Source organism: Trichosurus vulpecula, chromosome 3, assembly GCF_011100635.1.
Source record: "Trichosurus vulpecula isolate mTriVul1 chromosome 3, mTriVul1.pri, whole genome shotgun sequence".
Taxonomy (NCBI): domain Eukaryota; kingdom Metazoa; phylum Chordata; class Mammalia; order Diprotodontia; family Phalangeridae; genus Trichosurus; species Trichosurus vulpecula.
This window is the reverse complement of record NC_050575.1, coordinates 22,804,727-22,825,355: the sequence shown is the minus strand read 5'-3', so window position 1 is coordinate 22,825,355 and position 20,629 is coordinate 22,804,727. Positions and strand designations below refer to the sequence as shown.

Genomic DNA, 20,629 nt, shown 5'->3' with positions numbered 1-20,629 from the left:
CCCCACTGACTGGGGTGATCCAGGCCCATGGTCTCTGAAAAACAGGGGCCTACTAAAGGGGTTTAGTTTTACCATGGGAAAAGGGTCATGTGTGGGACAAGCCAGGTGTCACCTAATAGGCTTGCTCTCTGCTGCTGTGTCCTGGAAGCCCATCTCTTCAAGCTTATGGCGCCGATACAGTTCATAGTGCCTGCTGTGTGTCTGTTCTCGGAGATCCTCCATGTTCACACGGATCAGCATCTCTCGAAGTTTCACAAAGTCACAGTGACTCTCATTCTCCACTGAGGGCATGGGACAGACACAGGCACTCAAAGGGGACAAATGGGCAGGCACTCAGGGATTACAGAGCAGACAGATGGGGTACCTGCTGGGTGATCATAGGGCAAACAAATGGGGCATGGATGGGGTTAGAGCCCTATGACGGTACATCCTGTGAGGTAGAAGCTAAAGTTCACAGACAGAACCTTGGGATTGAAGATCTCCTTAAAGATTGCATAGTCTGCCTCCTCCTATTTTACAGATGAGGAATCTGGGGCCAAGGGTGATACGATTCTCACAAAATCATGCTGGGCTGGGGCTCAAACCCACATCCCTAGACTCAAACTTCAGTGTCCTTATTTTCCATACCATGCTGTTTCATTTCCCTTCCACGTTGCTGCTCAAGTCCTAAGCAAACACAAATTCAACTTGTCTGCTACAACTAGACTCCTTCAGGTTATTCCTAAGTCCGTGAGACCTCTGGATACCCAGTTTAAAAGCATCCAACCAAGGTCTGAAGAAAAGCACAAAGAGCCCATTTTGCAATATGATCATCTTATCTGATAAGTTTTGTAGTTTTCTCCTCAAATAATTTCTCCTCTCCCTTTCTCTTTCCTAGTCCAAAATGTCTGGTGACTGGACTCTAGTCCTGGTCTAAACCTGAAGTGGAGACAGGTTTCTTAGATGTGCACACACACACGCATCACACACACACAAATACACATGCACGCTTCAAATATTCAAGGAGCAAAGAGGCTCTGGGACTGCTGCTTTTCTAGCCAACGAAATAACAAGATCTTTCAAGTATAAATAGTAGGTCTATTTTACACATCATTAAAAACAGCTGATACATACAGATGGCTAAACTTTTAAAATGCCCCATGAATACACGTGCACCTTACTTTGCAAAACAGATGTGCTCCTGAAAAGATACGACTAAATTCATTTCCTGTAAACTGAACACTCCTCCCCAAACCCACATTCCTGGCAGGAAGAGGGAGAAGGGTTGCGGAGGTTTGCCGCCCTCACTCACCCTGCACGATGCCCCAGGGGTACTGCCGAGCTCGAACCAGTTTGTTCCCAACTTTTACCTCGTCAGTGCTGCCAACCACAGCAAAGGGCAGATGGGCCTGAAATAGAGATGAGGATTAAGTGAATTCAGAGCAGAGAGATTCTCTGCCTCCCTCAAAAATCCAGCTTCCAGAGTCACAAGGAAGATTACAGATCACATGAGATCTGGGCCTCTTGGCTCTGCTTCCCCCAATTAGGCAACAAGAAGGAAAACCCCTGGGGTCAGATGTGAGTGTGTGGGCCTCAGTGTCTCTTCTTTTGTTAATTTTTTTTTGGAGGGGGAAAGGCAAGGCAATTGGGGTTAAGTGACTCGCCCGAGGTCACACAACTAGTAAGTGTCAAGTGTCTGAGGCCGGATTTGAACTCAGGTCCTCCGGACTCCAGGGCTGGTGCTCTACTCACTCCACCCCCTAGGTCCCTCCTGACCACGTATGAATCCTACGTGTCCTGCAACCATGGCTTTGGCCTGGCCCGAAGGACCAAAAGTTTAGCGGTTACAAAGTCCACTGAGTATCCCACCCCTGCCCCTGAAGCAGTCCCCTAATCTAGGAAGCCCAGGGTCCCACTCACATTCATGACAGCATTGATCTCGGCCACTGCTTCATCGTCTGTAGGGAACTGGTAGATCTGGACCCCGTTTTTGTCCAATTCACTCATTATCTTGTTCTTGAACTTGTGTAGTTCACTCTTTGAAATGGTGTCAGCTTTGGCAATGATAGGGATGATGTTCACCTGGCAGGGAGAGGCGAGCCACAGGTGATTTGGGGGTTTAGAGGAGAGTGCTGGGAGGGGCCGCAAAAAGAGCCACTCTCTCTGCAGGTACCTCTGAACATTCTGAGATCAGCTGTAACACCATAGTTAGGCAGGGCACAGCTTGGCTCCGGAAGTAAGGGGATGCGGTGACAAAAACGTATCAGATCCCCGAAACTGCAAAACAGGTAACTGTCGCAACTGACAGAAATCGTCCTTCTGAGAAATTAACCACCCCTAAACCAAATGAGGCCCAAAGGCAGGAGCAACTGGGTGCAGGCAGGACTCCTCTAGCTAAGAGGGTAAGGTGGCCTTGAGGAGCTCCCATGTTCTAAAGGGAATCCCTCCCCAATTGCCCCAGCAGCTCTACCCTCATAAAAACTCAATATCTCACCGACTAGGCAGCGGAGCAGAGTGGAAAGAGAGGTAGATCTGGGGCCAGAGGCCCCAAGTTTGAACCTCTGCTCGGCTATTTGTTATCTGCGTGACCCTGCTCTGGGACTCAGATGAGGAGACTGATCTAGCTCCGTCATACGGGGTCACAACCCACAGTTTGAGAAGTGCTGAAGGGGTCACAAGTGGAAGAGAAGTTGAAGAAGCCCTGGTCTAGATCACCCCCGGGGGTCTGCTGAGCTCTAACTTGGTGGTCCTGCAATCCTGCTTCTCACATACGTATACATATGTATGTGTGTATATGTGTGTGTATATATATATATATATATATGTATATTCTTACTATGGTCCAGGACACTCATGGTCCTAGTTTTTATACACACAACACACACACACATGGATCCTTATTTATGTTCTTTCTCTACCTCCTAATATATCTTTTTTTCAATGCAGTTTGTGACAAATTGAGGGATATTCATGGATGGATAAAAGAAGGAGAGAAAGAGACAGAGAGAGAGGAGGGAGGGAGGGAGAGAGGGAGAGAGAGACAGAGACAGAGAGAGAGGAGGGAGGGAGGGAAGTAGGGAGAGAGAGACAGAGACAGACAGAGAGAGAGAGCTGAGAAAAAGGCAGTAAGCAAATGAGGGACTGTGATGGATTTTGGGGGCAGAAAATGAGTGTTCTGAGAGAGATTGTTGCAGACCCACAAAGAATAAAAGAATAGAACCAGGGAGGGAAAGAGAAGAGCCAGGGAAAGGCAGAAGAAGGTGGTAGATCAACTAAGCATGGAGTATAGAAGCAGAGAATGGATGAATTGAGAAGCAGCATCAGCTGAGAATGCTTATTAGAAATGGAACTGACTTGGGGAAGGGTCAGTGGAGAAGGAGACAAAAGGGTCATTCAGTAGCAGAAACTGGAAATGGGGAAGATGATGAATAGTGGAGAGCACTGTGTGAGGAGCTCAAAAGCAGGGCTGAGGAAGATGACGAGAAGGCCCTCTCCCTAAGCCTCGCTCAGAGGAAATCCGCCCGGCAACGCTGGCAGGTCCTTTGGCTCTGGGAGAACACATGCCTGTAATCAGACTCCTAGCGCCAGACCCACTGGGCAGGAGCAGGGATGGGGGAGGGGTGCTTCCCACCTTGCTGTCCAGCTTCTTCATGGTCACCAGGTCCAGGGACTTGAGGGAATGTCCCGTGGGGGTGATGAAATAGAGGCAGACATGGATCCTCGTGTCATGATAGTCAAATAGAGAGCGTTGGATCTTTAGCTCCTCCTGCAAGTAGTTTTCAAACTGCGTATCGATGTAGTCAACTATAGGCCTGTAACTACAGACAAACTCCATCAGGCCTAGGAATGGACAGACAAATAGGCCAGGCCTAATCCTGGTGAAAGGCCCAGGAACCACAGTCACCTATCACTCAGTTAGTAGAACTGGGCCTCTGCTTTAAAACCCTTTTTCCTCTGCTGCCTCAAAAAGTAACCTCATCAAGCCTGTGAGCACAGAGCTCAGCTTGACCTACAGAGAAAGGAAGTGAACCACTGGAGAGCCCGGACTCAAATTGTGCCACAAGGAGTGAAGGGGCCCGGTTTGGCTAGGGCTGCTCTGCAGGCTAGGTCCAGTTCAGGTCCGCATCCAAAGAGAGAAAAAGTCCTCCCAAGTAGAAGAGGTCAGTCACTTGTATCAGGGCTGTCCAACCTTAGGTTTTTATTGAAACAATAGACAATATATTTTGATTTGCTGTTTTAGTGAGAGCTCTGCAGCAGCAAATTTCTATGCTTGTAGGCGGGCTGCATGCAGCCCACAGGCCGCATTTTGGACAGCCCTGACTTAGATACTCACAGCTGGAGAATCCTCAGGAAATGCTGAAGGCTGATTCAGATCAGACGCCACCTTCCTTGGATTACAGGATTTTAGGATTATAGGTTTAGAGCTGGAAGGACCTCAGAAGCTAGCTAGACTACCACCTCATTCTACATGTGAGGAAACTGAGGCCAGAGAAGTTACACAACGTGCCAGTGTCGCACAGATAGAAAAGGACACAGCTTGGATTTTGGCCCTATGCCTCTAAATCCAGTACTTTTCCCACCTCACCAGGATGATGCCTCTCAGGCTCAGTTTCTCCATATGCAAAATGAAGAGTTTGGATTATATGAGCCTGTAGACCTGTTTCTAACTCTAAAATTCTATGAATTTCTAAATCTAAGTTCCCCCTCAGCCTGTCACATGAAGCAAACCTCTGTTGTTTTACTGAGCTCAGGGCAAATGTTATGAGACTGACAACCCAGGGTACATGCCTCATTAAATGAGTGGTTTTCATAAGATGGATTTCACAGGTCAAATTCCAATGGATAGTCTACATGGGATAGACCATAAAGGATAATTTCCTATGGAAAAATCCTCTAGATAAGATGGGCCATACTGAACCAGCCCTAGTCAAGCTGAAAATGTGGTTCCTTGGTGTCTGATGGAAAGGTCAGAAATAGGTAATTCATTGTGAGTAGAATGTGGTCAAAGAGGCTTTTCCAAATTGTCATCATCTTGCTTTGTATGGAAAAAAATCCACAGTCTCTGAGCTGGAGAAACTCACATCATCTCCTAGAAAGGCAGGATCACATGGAAACTATTCCCTTCAATGATACAACATTTTCAAGAAGGAGACAAAAGCTGAATTTTTGTGGTTCCCTCATATACCATCTTGACATACTGACTTTTTCTAAAACTTTCTATCCACCTAAGGATGAGCTGTCTTAGACACGAATCCATGGGACCATAGTCAAGGGACCCATATGCATCTATAGCAGAGAACACCTGTAACGTATCTAACTAACCAAGGGAATGACGGCAGAGGAGGGGCCCCGATAGCTGGGTGGCCAAAGCTTGACCATGGTAGACACTGGTTATTAAAATAACAGGTGATGAGAAGGGGATGGGGCAAAATCAAACATCACACCACTTGCCTCTCATCCTTGTTGATCTGGTCTCCAAAACCAACTGCATCCACAATGGTCAACTTGAGGTGCACATTGCTCTCCTGGAGGTCATAAGTACGTGGTCGGAGGTGTACACAGGTCTCGTAGTGTCCAGACTCTTCTGTCTCAAAGATCGTGTTGAAGAGTGTGTTCATGAGTGTTGACTTTCCAATGCCTGTCTCTCCTGGGGAAGCATGGAACACTGTCAGTGGAGAGAAGGGATTTTTGCTCTCCTCCTCACTTCTAAAGCATATTTTGGAGTTTGGGAAGGTATCACCCAGCCTCTTGTCATCTGGTAGCTTTTTGTCTAGGGGTTGAGGGAGCTCTGGCTAACGCTGGTCAGGTCAGATCAGGACATAAGCTGATTTGTGGCAGAAGCCACATGCTCAGCTAAACTAAGAATCAGCCTCCCCACTCATTGCTCCCATGTGGAGTAACTTCCCCTTCCAGCTTCAGTAAACTGAGGAATATTACATTTTTTTAAACGTAAAAATCTAAGATGACTCAAGATGTATGACATGTATGATGTGATGTCTGGTATGTGAGGGACTTACATGATGCCTGTGCACATGTAAATCTGTGTCATATCACTGAGCATCTCTAACCATAGGCCATACAGCCAGGAATGGAACGACAATCACTGTCTAGGGACAAGGACGGAGGCACCTTAGCTGGGCTAAGTCCCTAAGTCCACGCTGGTTTCTAGAAGCCTTCTTCCCCACAGCTCAGGGGCTTGGGCATTTATTCTTAAAGATGAAGGGAAGTCACATTGGAGGCTTATCTCCTCTAGTTCTGCTGAACTGTACCAGAGCCATGCTCTTCTCACCCAAAATAGGACAATGCCCAGTATGAGAGGCTGAACCATCCCCTAGGGTCTCTGGATGATGCCACTCATACTCCTGGTCTTCACACTGTGACAGCACAACCCCAACCAAATCTATCCATGTCCCTGTGTATAGAAGGAACTACTCAGACACTGATGGGGTTGTGTTAGAGGCATAGAGGTCCCTCCGGAAGACATTTGACCCATCCCACCATTTTCACGCCTCTAGATTCTCTAGGTGTTCTAGAATCTCTTTGAAGAATGCTCTGCCATAGTAAAAACCTTTTTAGCCCAGGAGTTCCTCCACATGTTGAATCTAAATGTTTCTCCCTGATACCTAAGCCCATCTATTCTTGGTCTGTCTTCCATAATCACCTGTACAATAACCTTCAAATACTAAGAGGTACCAAACTACTTCTCCTACCCTCCCCTAGACTTCTCTAGGCCAAGGATCATAACTCCCCTCCAGACTCCCTCTGATATCAGATGACCCTGATATCCAGGTTTTATTATTTTGGTCATTTTTTACTGTACCAGAACTCTGGCCTTCATGTGAACCCGAATTCTGGATGCAGCACTACTCTCCAAATTCCTTTTCTTTTGTGACAGTCATACTAGACAGTCCCAGGGGTGACCAGGCCTGCATCTTCAGTATCCCTAGAGTCATTTCCTATAATTGTGGTTCAAAGACTATTCTCTTGCCAGGTTTTCTCAGAGACTTACCCACACAGAGGATGTTGAAGCTGAAGCCCTGAGATACGGACTTACTGACCAGCTGGTCTGGGAGACTGTCAAAGCCCACATGGCCCCCCAGAGTGAGAAGGCGCATTTCTTCTTTCTGCCAAAAGAGAGAGAGGTCAGGGCTAGGAACTACCGGGTAGGAAGACAGGAAAAGTAAATAGTGACAAGTGAACAAAGACAAGAAAAATCACAGTAAAATCTGCTTCACAAAGGACTACAACCCTACCCCTGCCTGTACATTCGAGGTTCTTGCCATGAGATCCCCTTCTAGATCCAGAAGCCCGGAGGTCACTGTTTTGGACAGAACGAGAACCAGAAGATGTATTTTGTCCCATGAGGAGAAAGAATAAAACACTATAAAAATACTATAAGGCACAAGAGAAAAAGGAGAAAGGGGCTGAGACCAGGGAGGATTCCTTTATTTATTTATTGTTTATTTGTTTAAGATTCTTTAACTTAAATAAGCTGAACTCTAACTTAGATGGAAGTTTGCTCTCATGGCTCCTAGAAATGGAAAAAATAAAATACAACCCTCTAAGTGACTGTTCCCAGGCTCAAAAGGCCATGTTTTAGTGACTCTGTCAATGAAAGTGGCTCAAACTACTCCCCTGCCCAAAGGAAATTTATTTCCTCCCTGGGAATCTGTATCCAAAACCACCATCTCTCTTGGTCCCAACTAATTCTCCCATCACTTTCCCCATCCTCAGAGATTAATTTATCGGTAAGGGTATTAACAACAGAAGACAGAGCATCAGTGAAAATAAGCCTACCCACACTTCCTCCAGCTCTAGGGAAGAAGCAAACAGAGTAACTATTGATGGTTGTAACTAAAATGAAAATGTCCCCAGGAACTAGGGTTTCTAGGCAACAGCATCAACCTTAGGATTTCAGAACAGGTTTTCTAGAGAGAAAAGAAATAGAAGTATGCTTGGCAGAGGAAAGGAGCAAATCTATAATACTGGTAGGGGTGTGGTAGAGAGAGAAAGAGGCTGTATGGCATCTGGCCTTCGCAGCATAAAATCATTAGGGCTTTCATTCTATAGACTACAGTCTTAGTTATGTTGTCGCTGTTTGGTTGTTTCAGTTGTGTCCAACTCTTCGTGACCCCATTTGGGTTTTTCTTGGCAAAGATACTGGAGTGGTTTGCCATTTCCTTCTCCAAGTCTTAGTCTTATAGAGTCCTAAAAAAAAGAAAGAAAGAAAAAGAAAAAAAAAAAGGCCCTCATCCTGCTTCCCCTGTTACAATTCTATTTTTCTCCTATCTCTCATGCTAAATGTCTCTCAGGCTCCACCACTGCCTCCACTTTTAAATTTCCCATTCTCTCCTCAGTACTCTGCAGTTTGGCTTCTGCTGTACCTCATTTTCCTGAGAGCATTCACCCAAAGGTCACCAATGACTTCCTAATGGCTAAGTTCTTAGTCTTCCTTGATCGTTCTGCATTATGTGGGATGGTGGTCCTCCTCCTCCCTTCTCAATCACTGAGCCTTCACTATCTCCTTCCTTCCTCCTCCACTTCCTCCTCCAAATCCAAAAATGGGAATTCCCCAGCTCACCTGACCACTTCTCTCTCTCTGTACTCTCTTTCTCAGAAAGCTCAACCATCCACATGGCTGAACTCCTGTGCTTTTTGACTCCTGAGTCTGTATCACCAACATTTCAAACAGCATGTCTAAGACAAACTCCAACACTCTCCAGCAAAGAAAAAAAAATAGTCCTCTTGTCAATGTCTGTTAGTGACATCGTCATTCTCATCGTCATGTATCCCTTCCTTTCTATCTCCAAAGCCACCATGTAATCCAGGTCCTCACAAGTCACACCTGTGTTACTGCAATGGCCTCCTACCTATCCTCTCTGCCTCTAAAATCACCTTGCCCCCCATCCCCACCAAATAAACAACTCAAATCACAAAACTTCCTCCCTGAAAAATCTTCAGTGGCTCACAACAAGGACTGAATCTGTAGCTTTTCTTTTTTCTTTTAAATGGAGAAGCTAAAAATGCCCAGAATTAAAGACGTGTTATGTTTGCACAGATGGCTGCTGTGTTTGTTCATCCTCCTCCTTCCAAGGGTGACACAATCGGGACATGATCTAACGTCCTGTAGCTCAGCCAAAACCCAAGAAGCCAGCTGTACTGAGAATCCTCCCCGCCCCTCTCTACATCCCTTACTAATCCTCAAGCTCCCTTCACCACTCACCTCCCAATCACTGAGCTATGAATGAAAGAAAAGATAGATGTTTTAGTCCCTGAGTCCTCACTCATAGACCTTGGGTTCAGCTATAATCACAAAAAGCACTTTCAGAGCCCCAAAATCCTACCCTTGGCATGGTTTCCCCATTCTGTAAATGGTTTGGCTGGCACTAGACTTTACAGACAACACAGTAGTAACATGCTGACAAGGGGCTGCTGAATCCAAATGGGGATCACCCAGGTGGCGCAGTGGATAGGAATGGGCTTGGAATCAGGAAGACTAATCTTCATAAATTCAAATCCAGCCTCAGACACTTACTAGTTGTGTGACCCCCTGCCTCAGTTTCTTCATCTGTAAAATGAGCTGGAAAAGGAAATGGCAAACCACTCCAGTATCTTTGCCAAGAAAACCCCAAATGGGGTCATGGAGAGTCAGACACAACTGAAATGATTCAAAATCAACATAACTAAGTGGAAACATTTAGTTATGAATACCTCAAAGCAGGGCTAAGGACACAAGGAATGTTCACTCCAGGCTTCAGGGATACTCTATGGTCAAGGGTCAGATCCTTAGCATTATTCTCTAATATTTGGGCTAATCACGCTTCACATTGGAAACAACCACCATAAATACCAATAGCTCTTGTGAAGTAACTCCTGACTGCTCTCTATACACCAAAGCTTTGAGAATGCAAGCCTGGCTTCCCAGGGATTCGAGATACTCTTTGGAGCTATTGCTGTGGACAAAATGAAAGTCTTGCCCTTTTCCCAGCCCCTACAACTATACAAGCATTACAGTTACATTAGCAGAAGAGGGGAAAAGCTCAGATGACGCAGCTTCCTCAACTGCCTACTCAAGCCATCCTGCCTCCCAGCATTCTTTGGTTCCTAAGGCTATTTGGCTCCTTGAATTCATCTAAGTCCTAATTACGGATTGCTCCCTTTTGTTGCTGCAACTATGTGGCATGTCCTATTCTGATATCTGCTTTTTCTGTCCTTCATAGCCCTGACTGGATGGCCCTTGCCAAATCACTTAAACCACTTTGGCGGCTTTAGTCTCTTCACCTGTAAAACAAAGGGGTTGGACTGGTCTCAGAAGTTCCTTGCCCACTCTCTAAATCTATAATCCCACTGCGAGCTATAACATACAAATTTAGAAATAATGCACACAGGATACTTAATCAGAAGCATACGTAAAATACCCCGTCCCAGAATGACAGTGCCAAAACTTTCCAACATAATCTTGAACTAAGGCACTAGGCCTAGTTTGGGTTATTACCATCCCCAGGCCTAGAGCTTCCAACAGCCGACTGGCAACCTCATCCCTTCAAATCTGGTATTACCCAACTGGGTGTTTGTGATCAAGGTCTCTGCTCTATTTTACAACAGTTGGCTCGTTCTCAGCCAACAAGGAAGCATCCTGATACATGGTAGGTTGATTACGTCTCCACTATTTCCCCAAATATCATTAGAAAACTGTCTTTTGCCTCTTTTTGTAACCCCAGGACTTAGCACGGTGCCTGGCACATAGTAAGAGCTCAACAAATGTTTAGCGACTGAGTGACTGATCTAGACATTTCCCCTGCCTCTTCCTTAAGTAGGGAAAGGGATACAAAGAATCACTGAACACGATCAAAGTTCATACCTCAAATTAGACCTTACAAAGTAAACAGAAACCAGCTTTCCTAACACTGCATCCTAGAGATTGTGTAGTTGGAGATGCATCAGTTATACAAATGCGCACTCAACCTCCTGGCCAGAGTTCATAACTCTCTGATTGCCCCAAAGGGTGGCCATACCGGCTGAAGCACCCAGGTTACCCATCAGGCCTCTCCTCCTCCAATGATAGATACATTGTCCCATCACCTAAGTAGCATCTTCAATTCATGGAACCCCCAGTTAGTAGCAATCTCTTCTTCTAGAAATTCCTTTGAATATTCCTTTCATTTACTTAGTTGCATCCATGTTATTTCTTTACCCATTTGCCTGCCAGTCAAGTGTAAGTTCTTTGAGGACAAGGACTATTTTATTGTTTGCCTTTGTATCACCATGCCTAGCCCCTAGATACTGAATAAATGTTTGTTGAGTCAGCTGAAGAGCAAAAAAAGAAGTAGCAATCACAGTCAGGATCTGTTGGCCATTTTTGCCCTAATAGATGTGGCTTCACCAGCCTGACACACAAGCTAAGAGGAAAATGAGAGAGATTCAATGACTAGCCCAGCAACTCAGCAGCAAATTCAAAAATAAACCTTAAGTTTCCAACCACTTCTTTTAGCCCTTATGCTCCCAGATTCTGGGGGTTCTCGCAGTCCCTGGATGGCCTTATTTCTTTGCTGTGGCCCTGCTGGTCATTCCGCCCAACGCTGAGCTCAGGAAGGGAGCCTCCGGCCAGCAAACTTACAGACTGGGCTCTGGGAAGAACTCCAAGTGTTTTCCCAGACTGCCTGGACTCTAATCCCAAATTTCCCAAGCCAGGCTAGGTCATTAGAGAAATTAATTCTGGAGTTATCCGCCCCATATTGGAGCCACCCTGGAGAGCACATGGGTCACTGGACATCTAATGAGACTCTAAGGCTCTAATGAGACTTAGTACCATCTACAGAGTACATGGGAGTCAAAGCCTAGTTAGTGCTACCCTCTTCTCGAAGGCATCAAACTGGACTAACTCCCCAACAAGGCCATAAAACGTCCCAGGGCAACAAGGGGCAAACTTCCTCCTTTGTCTTCCTTACCTTCACTTGGGGGCAAACAAATGATCTTGCTGTATGCTATCTCCTTTTTCCTAAACATTCAAACATATTTGCATTTTATTAATTTGCAGTTAAAAAAATAACCAAAATCTGTAGCAGACAGAAAATTTGCAAAGATGTGTGTGTGTGTGTGTGTATAAAATCTTATTGGAACTTCACAACCACCCTGTGTGAAGACTGTATTATAGGTACTGTGATCCTCATTTTACAGATAAGGAAACTGAGGGTTGACTTGTCACATAGCTAGTAAGTGACAATGGCGGGATTTGACCCTAGTTCTTCCTAATCTCAAGTCCAGTATCTTACCCACTATTTTCACACTGCCTCCTTTTTTTAAAAGGCATCTTAAGTTGATTCCAAATACACAGTTCAGTTTCCCTAGTGTGAGGCTGACTCTATTGGGAATATTATAGAGGGTATTCTTTTCAGGTATGGGTTAGCCTCTGAGATACCTTCTTACTTTGAGATTCTCTAACCTCTGCTGAATGACCTCTAATTAGGGGAAATCTAGGCAGCCCCTTCTACTTTGAGATAGCTCTAATTGTTAGAAAGTTTTTCACTACACTGAGCCTAAATCTTCCTCTACACCACTTCCATCCTTGCTCCTAATTGCGTCCTTTAGACTCAAGTAGAAAATCCAATCCTTCTTCCACATGACAACCCTTCAAATCCCTGAATCAGGTCCCCTTTAAAAACTTCTCACATCCAGGCTAAACATGCCCCCAGTTCCCTCAATGAATCTTCCAGTGACAAGGTCTTCAGAGCCCTCACCAATCATTGCAGCCCTCTTATGGATGACCTCCAGCTTATTAATGTCCCTCCTAAAATGTGGCCCCCAGAACTAAGCACTACTCCAGACACAGTCTGAGCAGAGTGGAAGCCAGCAGGACAGTCACCTCCCTTGTCCTGGACTCCCTACCTTTTCTTAATAGAGACTTGGCTTTTCTAACCACCATATTTTACCACTGATTCAAACTTGTGGTCCACTTAAAAGCCCCAATCTTTTTCATGTGAACTGCTCACTAGCCTCCAGTTCCTCCATTAGACAATGAGGGATCTTGACAAGCTCTTGCTCCCCATACAGGGTCTGCCCAGAGTGACAAATAAGGCTTCTCGGGAAGTGGTTACTCAACAAATTAAATTCAGCCACCAACGATAAAGCACTTCCTACGTACAAAGCTTTGCTAGGTGCTATTAACAGCAATTATGCTGCCTGCTTCCCTTCAGGTTAGAAGCTGGAGTGAACATAGTTCTTGCTTCCACCTCCCCGCTTAGGGTTTCTCTTTTGGGTTCTCATAGTCCCTGCCTAGCCAAGGTGTCTGTTATGAATAGAACTGTGCGGGAGCCACTGTAATTTTGAGGTTTCGAGGTCTGTGAATAAGTGGCCCAGCCTGGAGCTGGGAAGACCAGGAGGAAGCCCTTAGTCCTAGGGTATCAGGAAACCAATATAGTGTCCTCACATCTCAACAGAAGGGTGGGCTGCCACAAACACCTCAAAGCCACAGGCCACAGTTCAGGTGTCACTGCAAGAAGGAAACCCTTGTCTGTCTCTCCATCATTCATGTCCAATTTGTCAGCTATGGCATCCAACAAAATAGATCTGTCTCTCCCAAGCCGACCATGAAGGGTTTTAGTACTGAATTAATATGGTGGGTATGAAAGAAAATGTGGGCATATCAAGCTCAAGGCACCCCTGCCCCACATGAAGCAAGCTTTCCCTCATTCCCTGATAGCAGGACATAGGGCAGAGCTTCTCCTTCAACCCTTGGAAATGACCAAAGGGGCAGGGTCCCCGCAGGTTTCTTCCCATCTTCTGCCCCCCTCCACCAAGGTCCTGGGGCATACAAGGACACATAAGGAGACCTACTGGATTCCCCAAAATTTTCTGATTCCCTCTAGGTTTCTCTGATCATGGGCTGATCCTCTGCAGTGGTTCTTCTCCATGCCAGGGGCACAGTAAGAAGCCAAGAAAACCCTTGAAGTGATGGAGAAGGGGTGTAATCTTATTTCCTCAATGTGCCACACTAACTAGTAGATTAGGGTGAGAGGGCAGCAGTCTTAGAGTAAGATGGGTCCACTCCACTTGACCACCCATCACTCTGAGGCTTCAGGGCTTTCATTGACTCTCAGCTCAGCAACAGCAGCCATCAGCCAGGAAGTGTGGGTTTTAAACATGCTCTAACATGGGCCCTTAGCTATTCTGACATTCCCAAATGTCTCCTCTCCCACTCAGCTCTGGGCTTCTGCCCACAGCCTGGGTCTGACAAAATTGAGCATAATGAGGCTCCCATCATGATAGGGATCAGCACAGAAAGGAGTGAGTCTGATGGGGCATCATCACAAAATGGGTTCAGGATGATGGCATCTGGGCTTGGCGATACCCAAATTGATGGGAGTTAGGTCTAGTATGACAGAATCAACAGGATAGCACCCAGAATCTGGACAGACAGTCTGCTCTGAAGGGCTGAAATGTGAAATATTTAACTGAGTGAGTACTACACGGGAGGATTGTAGCTAGTCACATACAGTACTCACCAGCACTATAAGGGACTCTTGTACTCATGTTTTCGCCCTCTATTATCAGGGGAAGGGATCTGTGGGGTTCAAAATGGCAGATCTAAAGCCTCTAACATCACTGGTTTCTGTCACATTACCCTAATAAGCATGAATTAATAAGCTTTCCACAGAGCAGTTCTATGGCCCAAGGCCTCTGGACTCCTTCCCTGGCAGTGGTACATCAAATCACCTTCCTTACCCCCCAAACCCCTGAGAACTCCGATGGTTCTAGAGAATAGGGGGAGCTGAGGGACTTGAAAATGAAAGAAATCTCTTCCATGGGGACCTTGAGGAATGAAATATTTAGTCATTTGAATCGTGGGAGTAGTTCTAGAACAGGGCATCTTTAGATGCCTTGATTTCCATTAATAACTCCAACTATTTGTTTATATTCCTCTGGCTGGTCTAATCATCTGCCTTAGGGAAAGGCCCCAAGGGGACCCGTGGGGCAACAAAGGAGCAGAGAGGCTGGGAATGCTCAAGACATTTTAGAGATAGGGCAACCCTTAGACCCTTCCCCCTGGAGTTCTGCAGCTGCTCCTTATTCCAGCAGACTGGATGTGGGCCATGGAGAAGCTTGTTTTAGTTACCGCTCCAAACATACACTTAGCCCCCTGGTTCAGAAATCCCAGACTTGGATCCTCAACTCTGACTCCTCCCTGTCCATCATCATTCCTAATCCAATGTGGGATTGGGATTGGTTTCTCCTTTGCAATATCGTCCCATATCTTCTCGGTTTTCCATTCTTCCTTCCCCCCCCCCCACCTGCCCCACCCCAGGGTGAGCAGGACCTCACCATTTTACACCTGGATTATCCAAAAGCCTAACAGTCTTTTTCCCCCAGCCTACCCCAATCCATCCTACATTTGCTACAAGAAGAGTAGTTTTTTAGTTAAGAACCATGTCATTGTCATTTTCCCAATCCAAAACTTTTAATGGCTCCCCACTGGCTATCACATCTGGTACAAACACTTCTCTACCTTATTCTCCAGGCCATGTAGCCAGGGAGCTACACTCTCATGTGGATCATGCGCTTGTTCCAGTGGTGGTCCTTGCACATGCCATGCTCATTCCTGCCTCTCTATTGGTCACTTTGCTTTCCCTGACCAAAAGGCCTTCTTTGTTCCTCTCCAATTACCCATCCTTCAAGACCCAGTTCAGGAGGCAATGCAGCCACAAGTCCCATCCCTCCCCCTCCTAACTACTCTGCACAACTTACTTCACCTCTTTGGTCATTGGACTAGATCTTCTCTAAGGGCCCCATCAGCTCCAATGTCCTGATCCTAAGTCTGGCCTCCTCCATCCCCTCTCTATGGATCTCTTCCTCCTCTAAACACCTATTTCTTGACTTGTCTCACCCAACAAGGGTTTAAACTCCTTTGAGGTCAAGGACTCCGCTTTTCCTTATATGCCTACCTCATCTGGGCTGCAGGCTGACTAATAAAAACAACAATACTAGCTAGCATTTATATAATACTTTAAGGTTTGCAAATTGCTTTATATATGTTGATTCATTTGGCCCTCACGACAACCCTATGAGACAGGTTCTATTACATTTTACAGATGAGGAAACTGAGTCAGGATTTGAACTCAAATCTCCCCACGCTTTATCCAGTACACCACCCAGCTGCTCTGAATAGTCCTATGCTCATTTATAACCAATCCCATCTATTAATGCTTTCTGAGGGAGCCAGCATGGGGAACATACTCCAGGTGGGGTAGGACAGAATAGAATACAGTCTTTGCTTTTCTTGGAGCTCACCCCCTGAAGCACTAGGTCCTCCCTTAATAACAATGATCCCTCACATCTGATTGCCACTTCTGATCCTCATTCGAGTCCTGTGAGATAGGAAGAGCAGGTGTTATGATCCCCATTTGACAGAGAAACTAAAGCACAGTGACTATCTCAGGTTATAGTAAGTTGGTAAAACTGAAACCCAACCCCAGCAGCAGAAGGTTTTTGTTTCTAGCGTTGCTTTTTTCTTTTTTCTTTTTTTTTACAGTGATCAATGATTCTGTTTTTGTTTTTTGGTAGGAAGAATGGGAAAATTGACCTTCTCTGTCCCAGATACCAAAGGACAAGTTCTCATCATGGATAGGGAGAATTTGGACAACCAAAGGGGAAAACACCAGAGAGGGAAGACAGTGGGCCATGATAGGCAGAGATAATGGGGAAACAGGGATGGAATAGGGAAACAGGGATCCTCTTTGGTGAAGGTGGAGAACAGTCCCCATCTCTCTCCATTCCTTCTTCTTTTCTTTTCCTCCCACTCACAGGCTTCAGAGTGGGAACAGGAACTCCAAGAAAACACTGGTGCTTTGGGAAGTGTTAGGATTACCAGGGCGACAACGGAAGTGGCAGATGGTACTGGGGATAAAGCAGAGATGATGCTGGGGGTGGGGGTAGGAGGAAGGCTGGCTAGGAGAGATGCCAGGCGAGAGGCAGTCATGCCAAAAAGCAGAATTGTTTCCAATCTCTGCGCTTTCCCACTTGCCCAACTCAGTTTTCTCTCTTGTCCAGCTCATAATCATGGACAGGTTCTGTGAGACAGGTAAAAATCTAACAGGTTCTGATAGACCTATATCATAAAGTACAAGCTGGTGTGATATGTCACAAAAAGTCACACTGTGTAAACAGCACAATACTAGGTACCAAAGAGAGGAGCCAAAAAGGCCTCATTTTTGACCTGTGAGGAGTAGAAGAGATGAGGCTGGACTGAAGGGCCGGGCTAAGCTAAAGCAGCTCTACCTCTTCCACTTCTCAGAACAAGAAACACCAGCTTCTGATGTTATAAGGAGCCATCGACCCAAATCCATCTCTACACTAAGGCAAAGAACTGCCCAATAAGGCCCGAAATTGCCACATCTTCCATAACAAACACCTCCCAGCCCCAAGGGCAGCATCCAGTCCAGCCTGCCAAGCAGGGTTTCATGCCCATCTGTACATTAGGTTAATCACAAAGCTGATTTAGAAGGCAGGTCCTAAGGCCATCAGGCTGCCATTGGGAAGAAATGGCCACAAATAACATAGGATTGGGGATGCTCATAAATGCAGTTCAAACCATTTAAAAAAACAATAATTCAGCTTCCATCAAAGTCCTGTTCTAATGTCTCATTATGGTATGGAGGGAACCCTGGGTTCTTCTATGAGCCTACTCAAGTTTTGAAAAGTCCTAGCTTGCTGCCAAAGCCCTGAATACTGGCCCAGCAATGGCCTACCACAGAGAGACAAGCGTAGCTAAGTTCAGAGAGGCTCACCATCAGGTCGGCTGCAAAGTGATGTACTTTGGGGCCACAGCAGCCCTCTAAGTCATAGAGGGGCTATCATTTACACTCACAAAATCACCTAACCTTGAAGCACTGAAGTAATTAACCTATCACAGCCAGGGAAGATAAGGGGCAGCCAGAGGAGGGTGAAGTGCCTATTCCAAGATATGTCAAATGAGGCTGAGGTAAGACGTCCATTTCTCAGCCCTGCTTCTGTCCATCACTGTCAGATGGCCCAAGACAGGCAGGTATCTGCTTCCCACAAGGCTCATTTTAAAAGAGGCCCATTTCATAAGGCAGGATAATAGAACACAGGTAATTCAGATTTGGGTCATAGCTCTTAGTTACATGACCTCGAATGGGCCACTCCCCTTCTCTAGGCCTCAGTCCTCCCCAGTAATTATCTGAGTACAAATGGCACCATCATGATGGGAAATCAGGAGGCCTACATCTAGTCTGGGGTCCTTCACTTACTAGCTATGTGATACTGGTCAAGTCACTTCACTCATCCAGGTCTCAATTTCTTCCACTGTAACATGGGAGGTGGGGAGGAAAGAGGCTAGACTAAACTGCATCAGAGACACTATCCAGCTCTAAAATTCAATGATTCTAAATCCTAAAAAAGTACTTTGAGATCACTTTGCCAACCTACAAACTGGTAAGTGACATCGCATTAGTTTTCATTGTGAGGTTGCTAATGACATCACTTACTAGGATGGGAGGGGTGTCTCTGAACATGAGCCTGGAAGATGGAGTAGAAAATAGGGGATGAGCACAACCTAATAGAAAATAGTGATTTTTTTGGTCTTTCACATACAAAGGGCCAATCTCCATGCCCATCATTAACCACGTTTATAATGCTCTTATAAGCACAACCTGGTAAACACTGGATACATTTGCATAGATGGGCCTACTGGGGACTCTGGTCATAGAACAGTTTCAGTTGTCACTTATTAGGCAGCCCAATCACATGCAAAAACACACATTAAAAAGCAGTAAATGTACCATTCACAGCTCCAGGTTACCACTTAGTCTCATGGTCTAGTCTGTTGATCAAATCTAAATCAGCGTTGGCCCATTAAGACCAGGGGTCTACATTCTACATAATTCTACAAAGTCTCCAGTGAATTAAGGAATCTTCTGAGTCAGCCCCACCTGGGCTTTCACTGTCACGAGACACACTTCATAGACAAGGAGGGGAAATTCCTAACAAGGTATTGGCATAAATCCAAGACTGGGTGAATTATAAAAAAAACCTTTACAAGGTTACCTGCTGAGACAGACCCATAGACCAATTCCATCAGTTCAAAACTGGGAGGCACCCTGTAACCCTTGTGGACCAAACCTTCATTCATTGTGAATTCGAAATCAACCTGACCAGGGAGAAACTGACACAGACCTAAAAAGCGGAGGCCTCACAAGTCATTCACGCCATATCTATTTATCCACACCCATCTGTGGATCTCACAGATAGACTCCATCCTTCTGCCCTTCCCAGGAGACATAGGGCCAGATCCACAGGAGCCCTTATTACCTGGGTGTTTGCGCCTGCTCTGAGTTAATTTTGGGGGGGGAGGGAGGATGTCAATTCAAACCATAGAGGCCTTGATCATGTTTTTTGCTTCCCACACACAGTGACACAAACATGGGGCGCTTCATCACATGGGCCGAGAAAAATGTTCCAGTGGAAGAGATGCAGCTAAGGGGCTCCGGGGTCCCTGGGCCCTGTCGGGATGCCACAAGTCTCTGCCGGTCACTGACTCCAAGGGACAGGGTGGTCTTTCCACCCATCGTAACCTTTTCGATCAGAGCCCCCTCCCACGGACCCCGCGCACGAGCAGTGTCCGGCTGTGCCAGCCAGCGGCGCCCCGGGGTCTCGCCCCACCCCGCAGGTCAGGCTCGCGCGCCCGGGACGTGGGCTCCGCAGCTGCCCCGCAGCGAGGAACCGGCATCGGGCAGGGGCGGCTCGGGAGCCCGGCAGGGTGCCAGGCTGGGTGCCGCCCGCGCCCCGGCGTGGACCGGCCCCGCGGCGCTCCCACCCTCCACTCAAACTTTGCCGCCCCCCAGGAAGCCGCGCACGCCGCCCGCCAGCCCCTCACCGAGCGGCGCTGCAGGTCCGGAGCCGCCATGGACGGACTCGAGGGAGGCCGGGACACGGGATCCGTGGGATCGGAGCCGGCTCCGAGGCTCGCTCTCCACTCGGGTCGCTGCGGCTGAATGGATCCAATATGGCCACTTCCTGGAAACTCCCCTTGGAGAGGAGAGGAGGCAGCGGGGCCGCCTCTCGCCAGCGCTGCCCGTCCCAGCCCCGGGAAAGCCCGTCTCCACTGCGGCTCCGGCCTCGCCTCCTAGCCCAGCCGGAGCCCCGGGCTCTGCTTAGCCCGGAGCCCACCCTGGCTCCGCCAACTGGGAGGCTGCACAGAATGCCGGGACTTGTAGTTCCCGAAATTTGGGGAGGGAAGGAGAGGGGCAGGGCTTGGGAAGAGGCGGGCGGGAAAACCTGTCATCTCCCTTCAGGAATCGGGCTTTCTGGAGCAATGTGCCAGGAGGGGGCTGCAGGTTTGCCCTATGTCTTAGGAGTGAGGGGGGCGGAGCGTTTTTAGATCATCTAGTGGAAGCCCCTTATTTTTACAGATGAAGAAACTGAGGCCCAGAGGGAAGTGACTTGCCCAAGGCCACACAAATAATAAATATCAGAGCCAAGATTCAAACTCTGGTGTAGGTGCCAAATTTGTACACCATTACTGTCTCTCACTTCACATTAGTGTCTTTCTACTTGGAGCGTGAGGGCCAATTTGAGTTCATACATAGGGTTCTCTCTAATAGTCACAAAAATCACAGATTTTCAGAATTGGAGGATA

At 46.8% G+C, this 20,629-nt stretch overlaps 1 protein-coding gene across 7 annotated transcripts in view; it reads right to left on the bottom strand.

Moving 5' to 3' along the window:
• Positions 1 to 20,186, bottom strand: part of SEPTIN8 (septin 8) — a 35,528-nt gene extending 15,342 nt beyond the window's left edge. Inside the window, exons 1-7 of one of the 7 annotated variants that reach the window (XM_036749556.1) lie at positions 19,868 to 20,186; positions 6,989 to 7,103; positions 5,431 to 5,626; positions 3,611 to 3,797; positions 1,900 to 2,061; positions 1,292 to 1,388; positions 113 to 281 (exon numbers count right to left, since the gene is read on the bottom strand). In XM_036749556.1, the coding sequence (XP_036605451.1) occupies positions 113 to 281; positions 1,292 to 1,388; positions 1,900 to 2,061; positions 3,611 to 3,797; positions 5,431 to 5,626; positions 6,989 to 7,103; positions 19,868 to 19,897 (956 nt within the window). In that variant the 5' untranslated portion in view covers positions 19,898 to 20,186. Of the gene's footprint in view, positions 1 to 112; positions 282 to 1,291; positions 1,389 to 1,899; positions 2,062 to 3,610; positions 3,798 to 5,430; positions 5,627 to 6,988; positions 7,104 to 7,232; positions 7,252 to 19,867 lie in introns of those variants that run through there. The other 6 variants (XM_036749551.1, XM_036749554.1, XM_036749555.1 and 3 more) reach the window with 6 other exon arrangements.
• Positions 20,187 to 20,629: the final 443 nt, after the last annotated feature.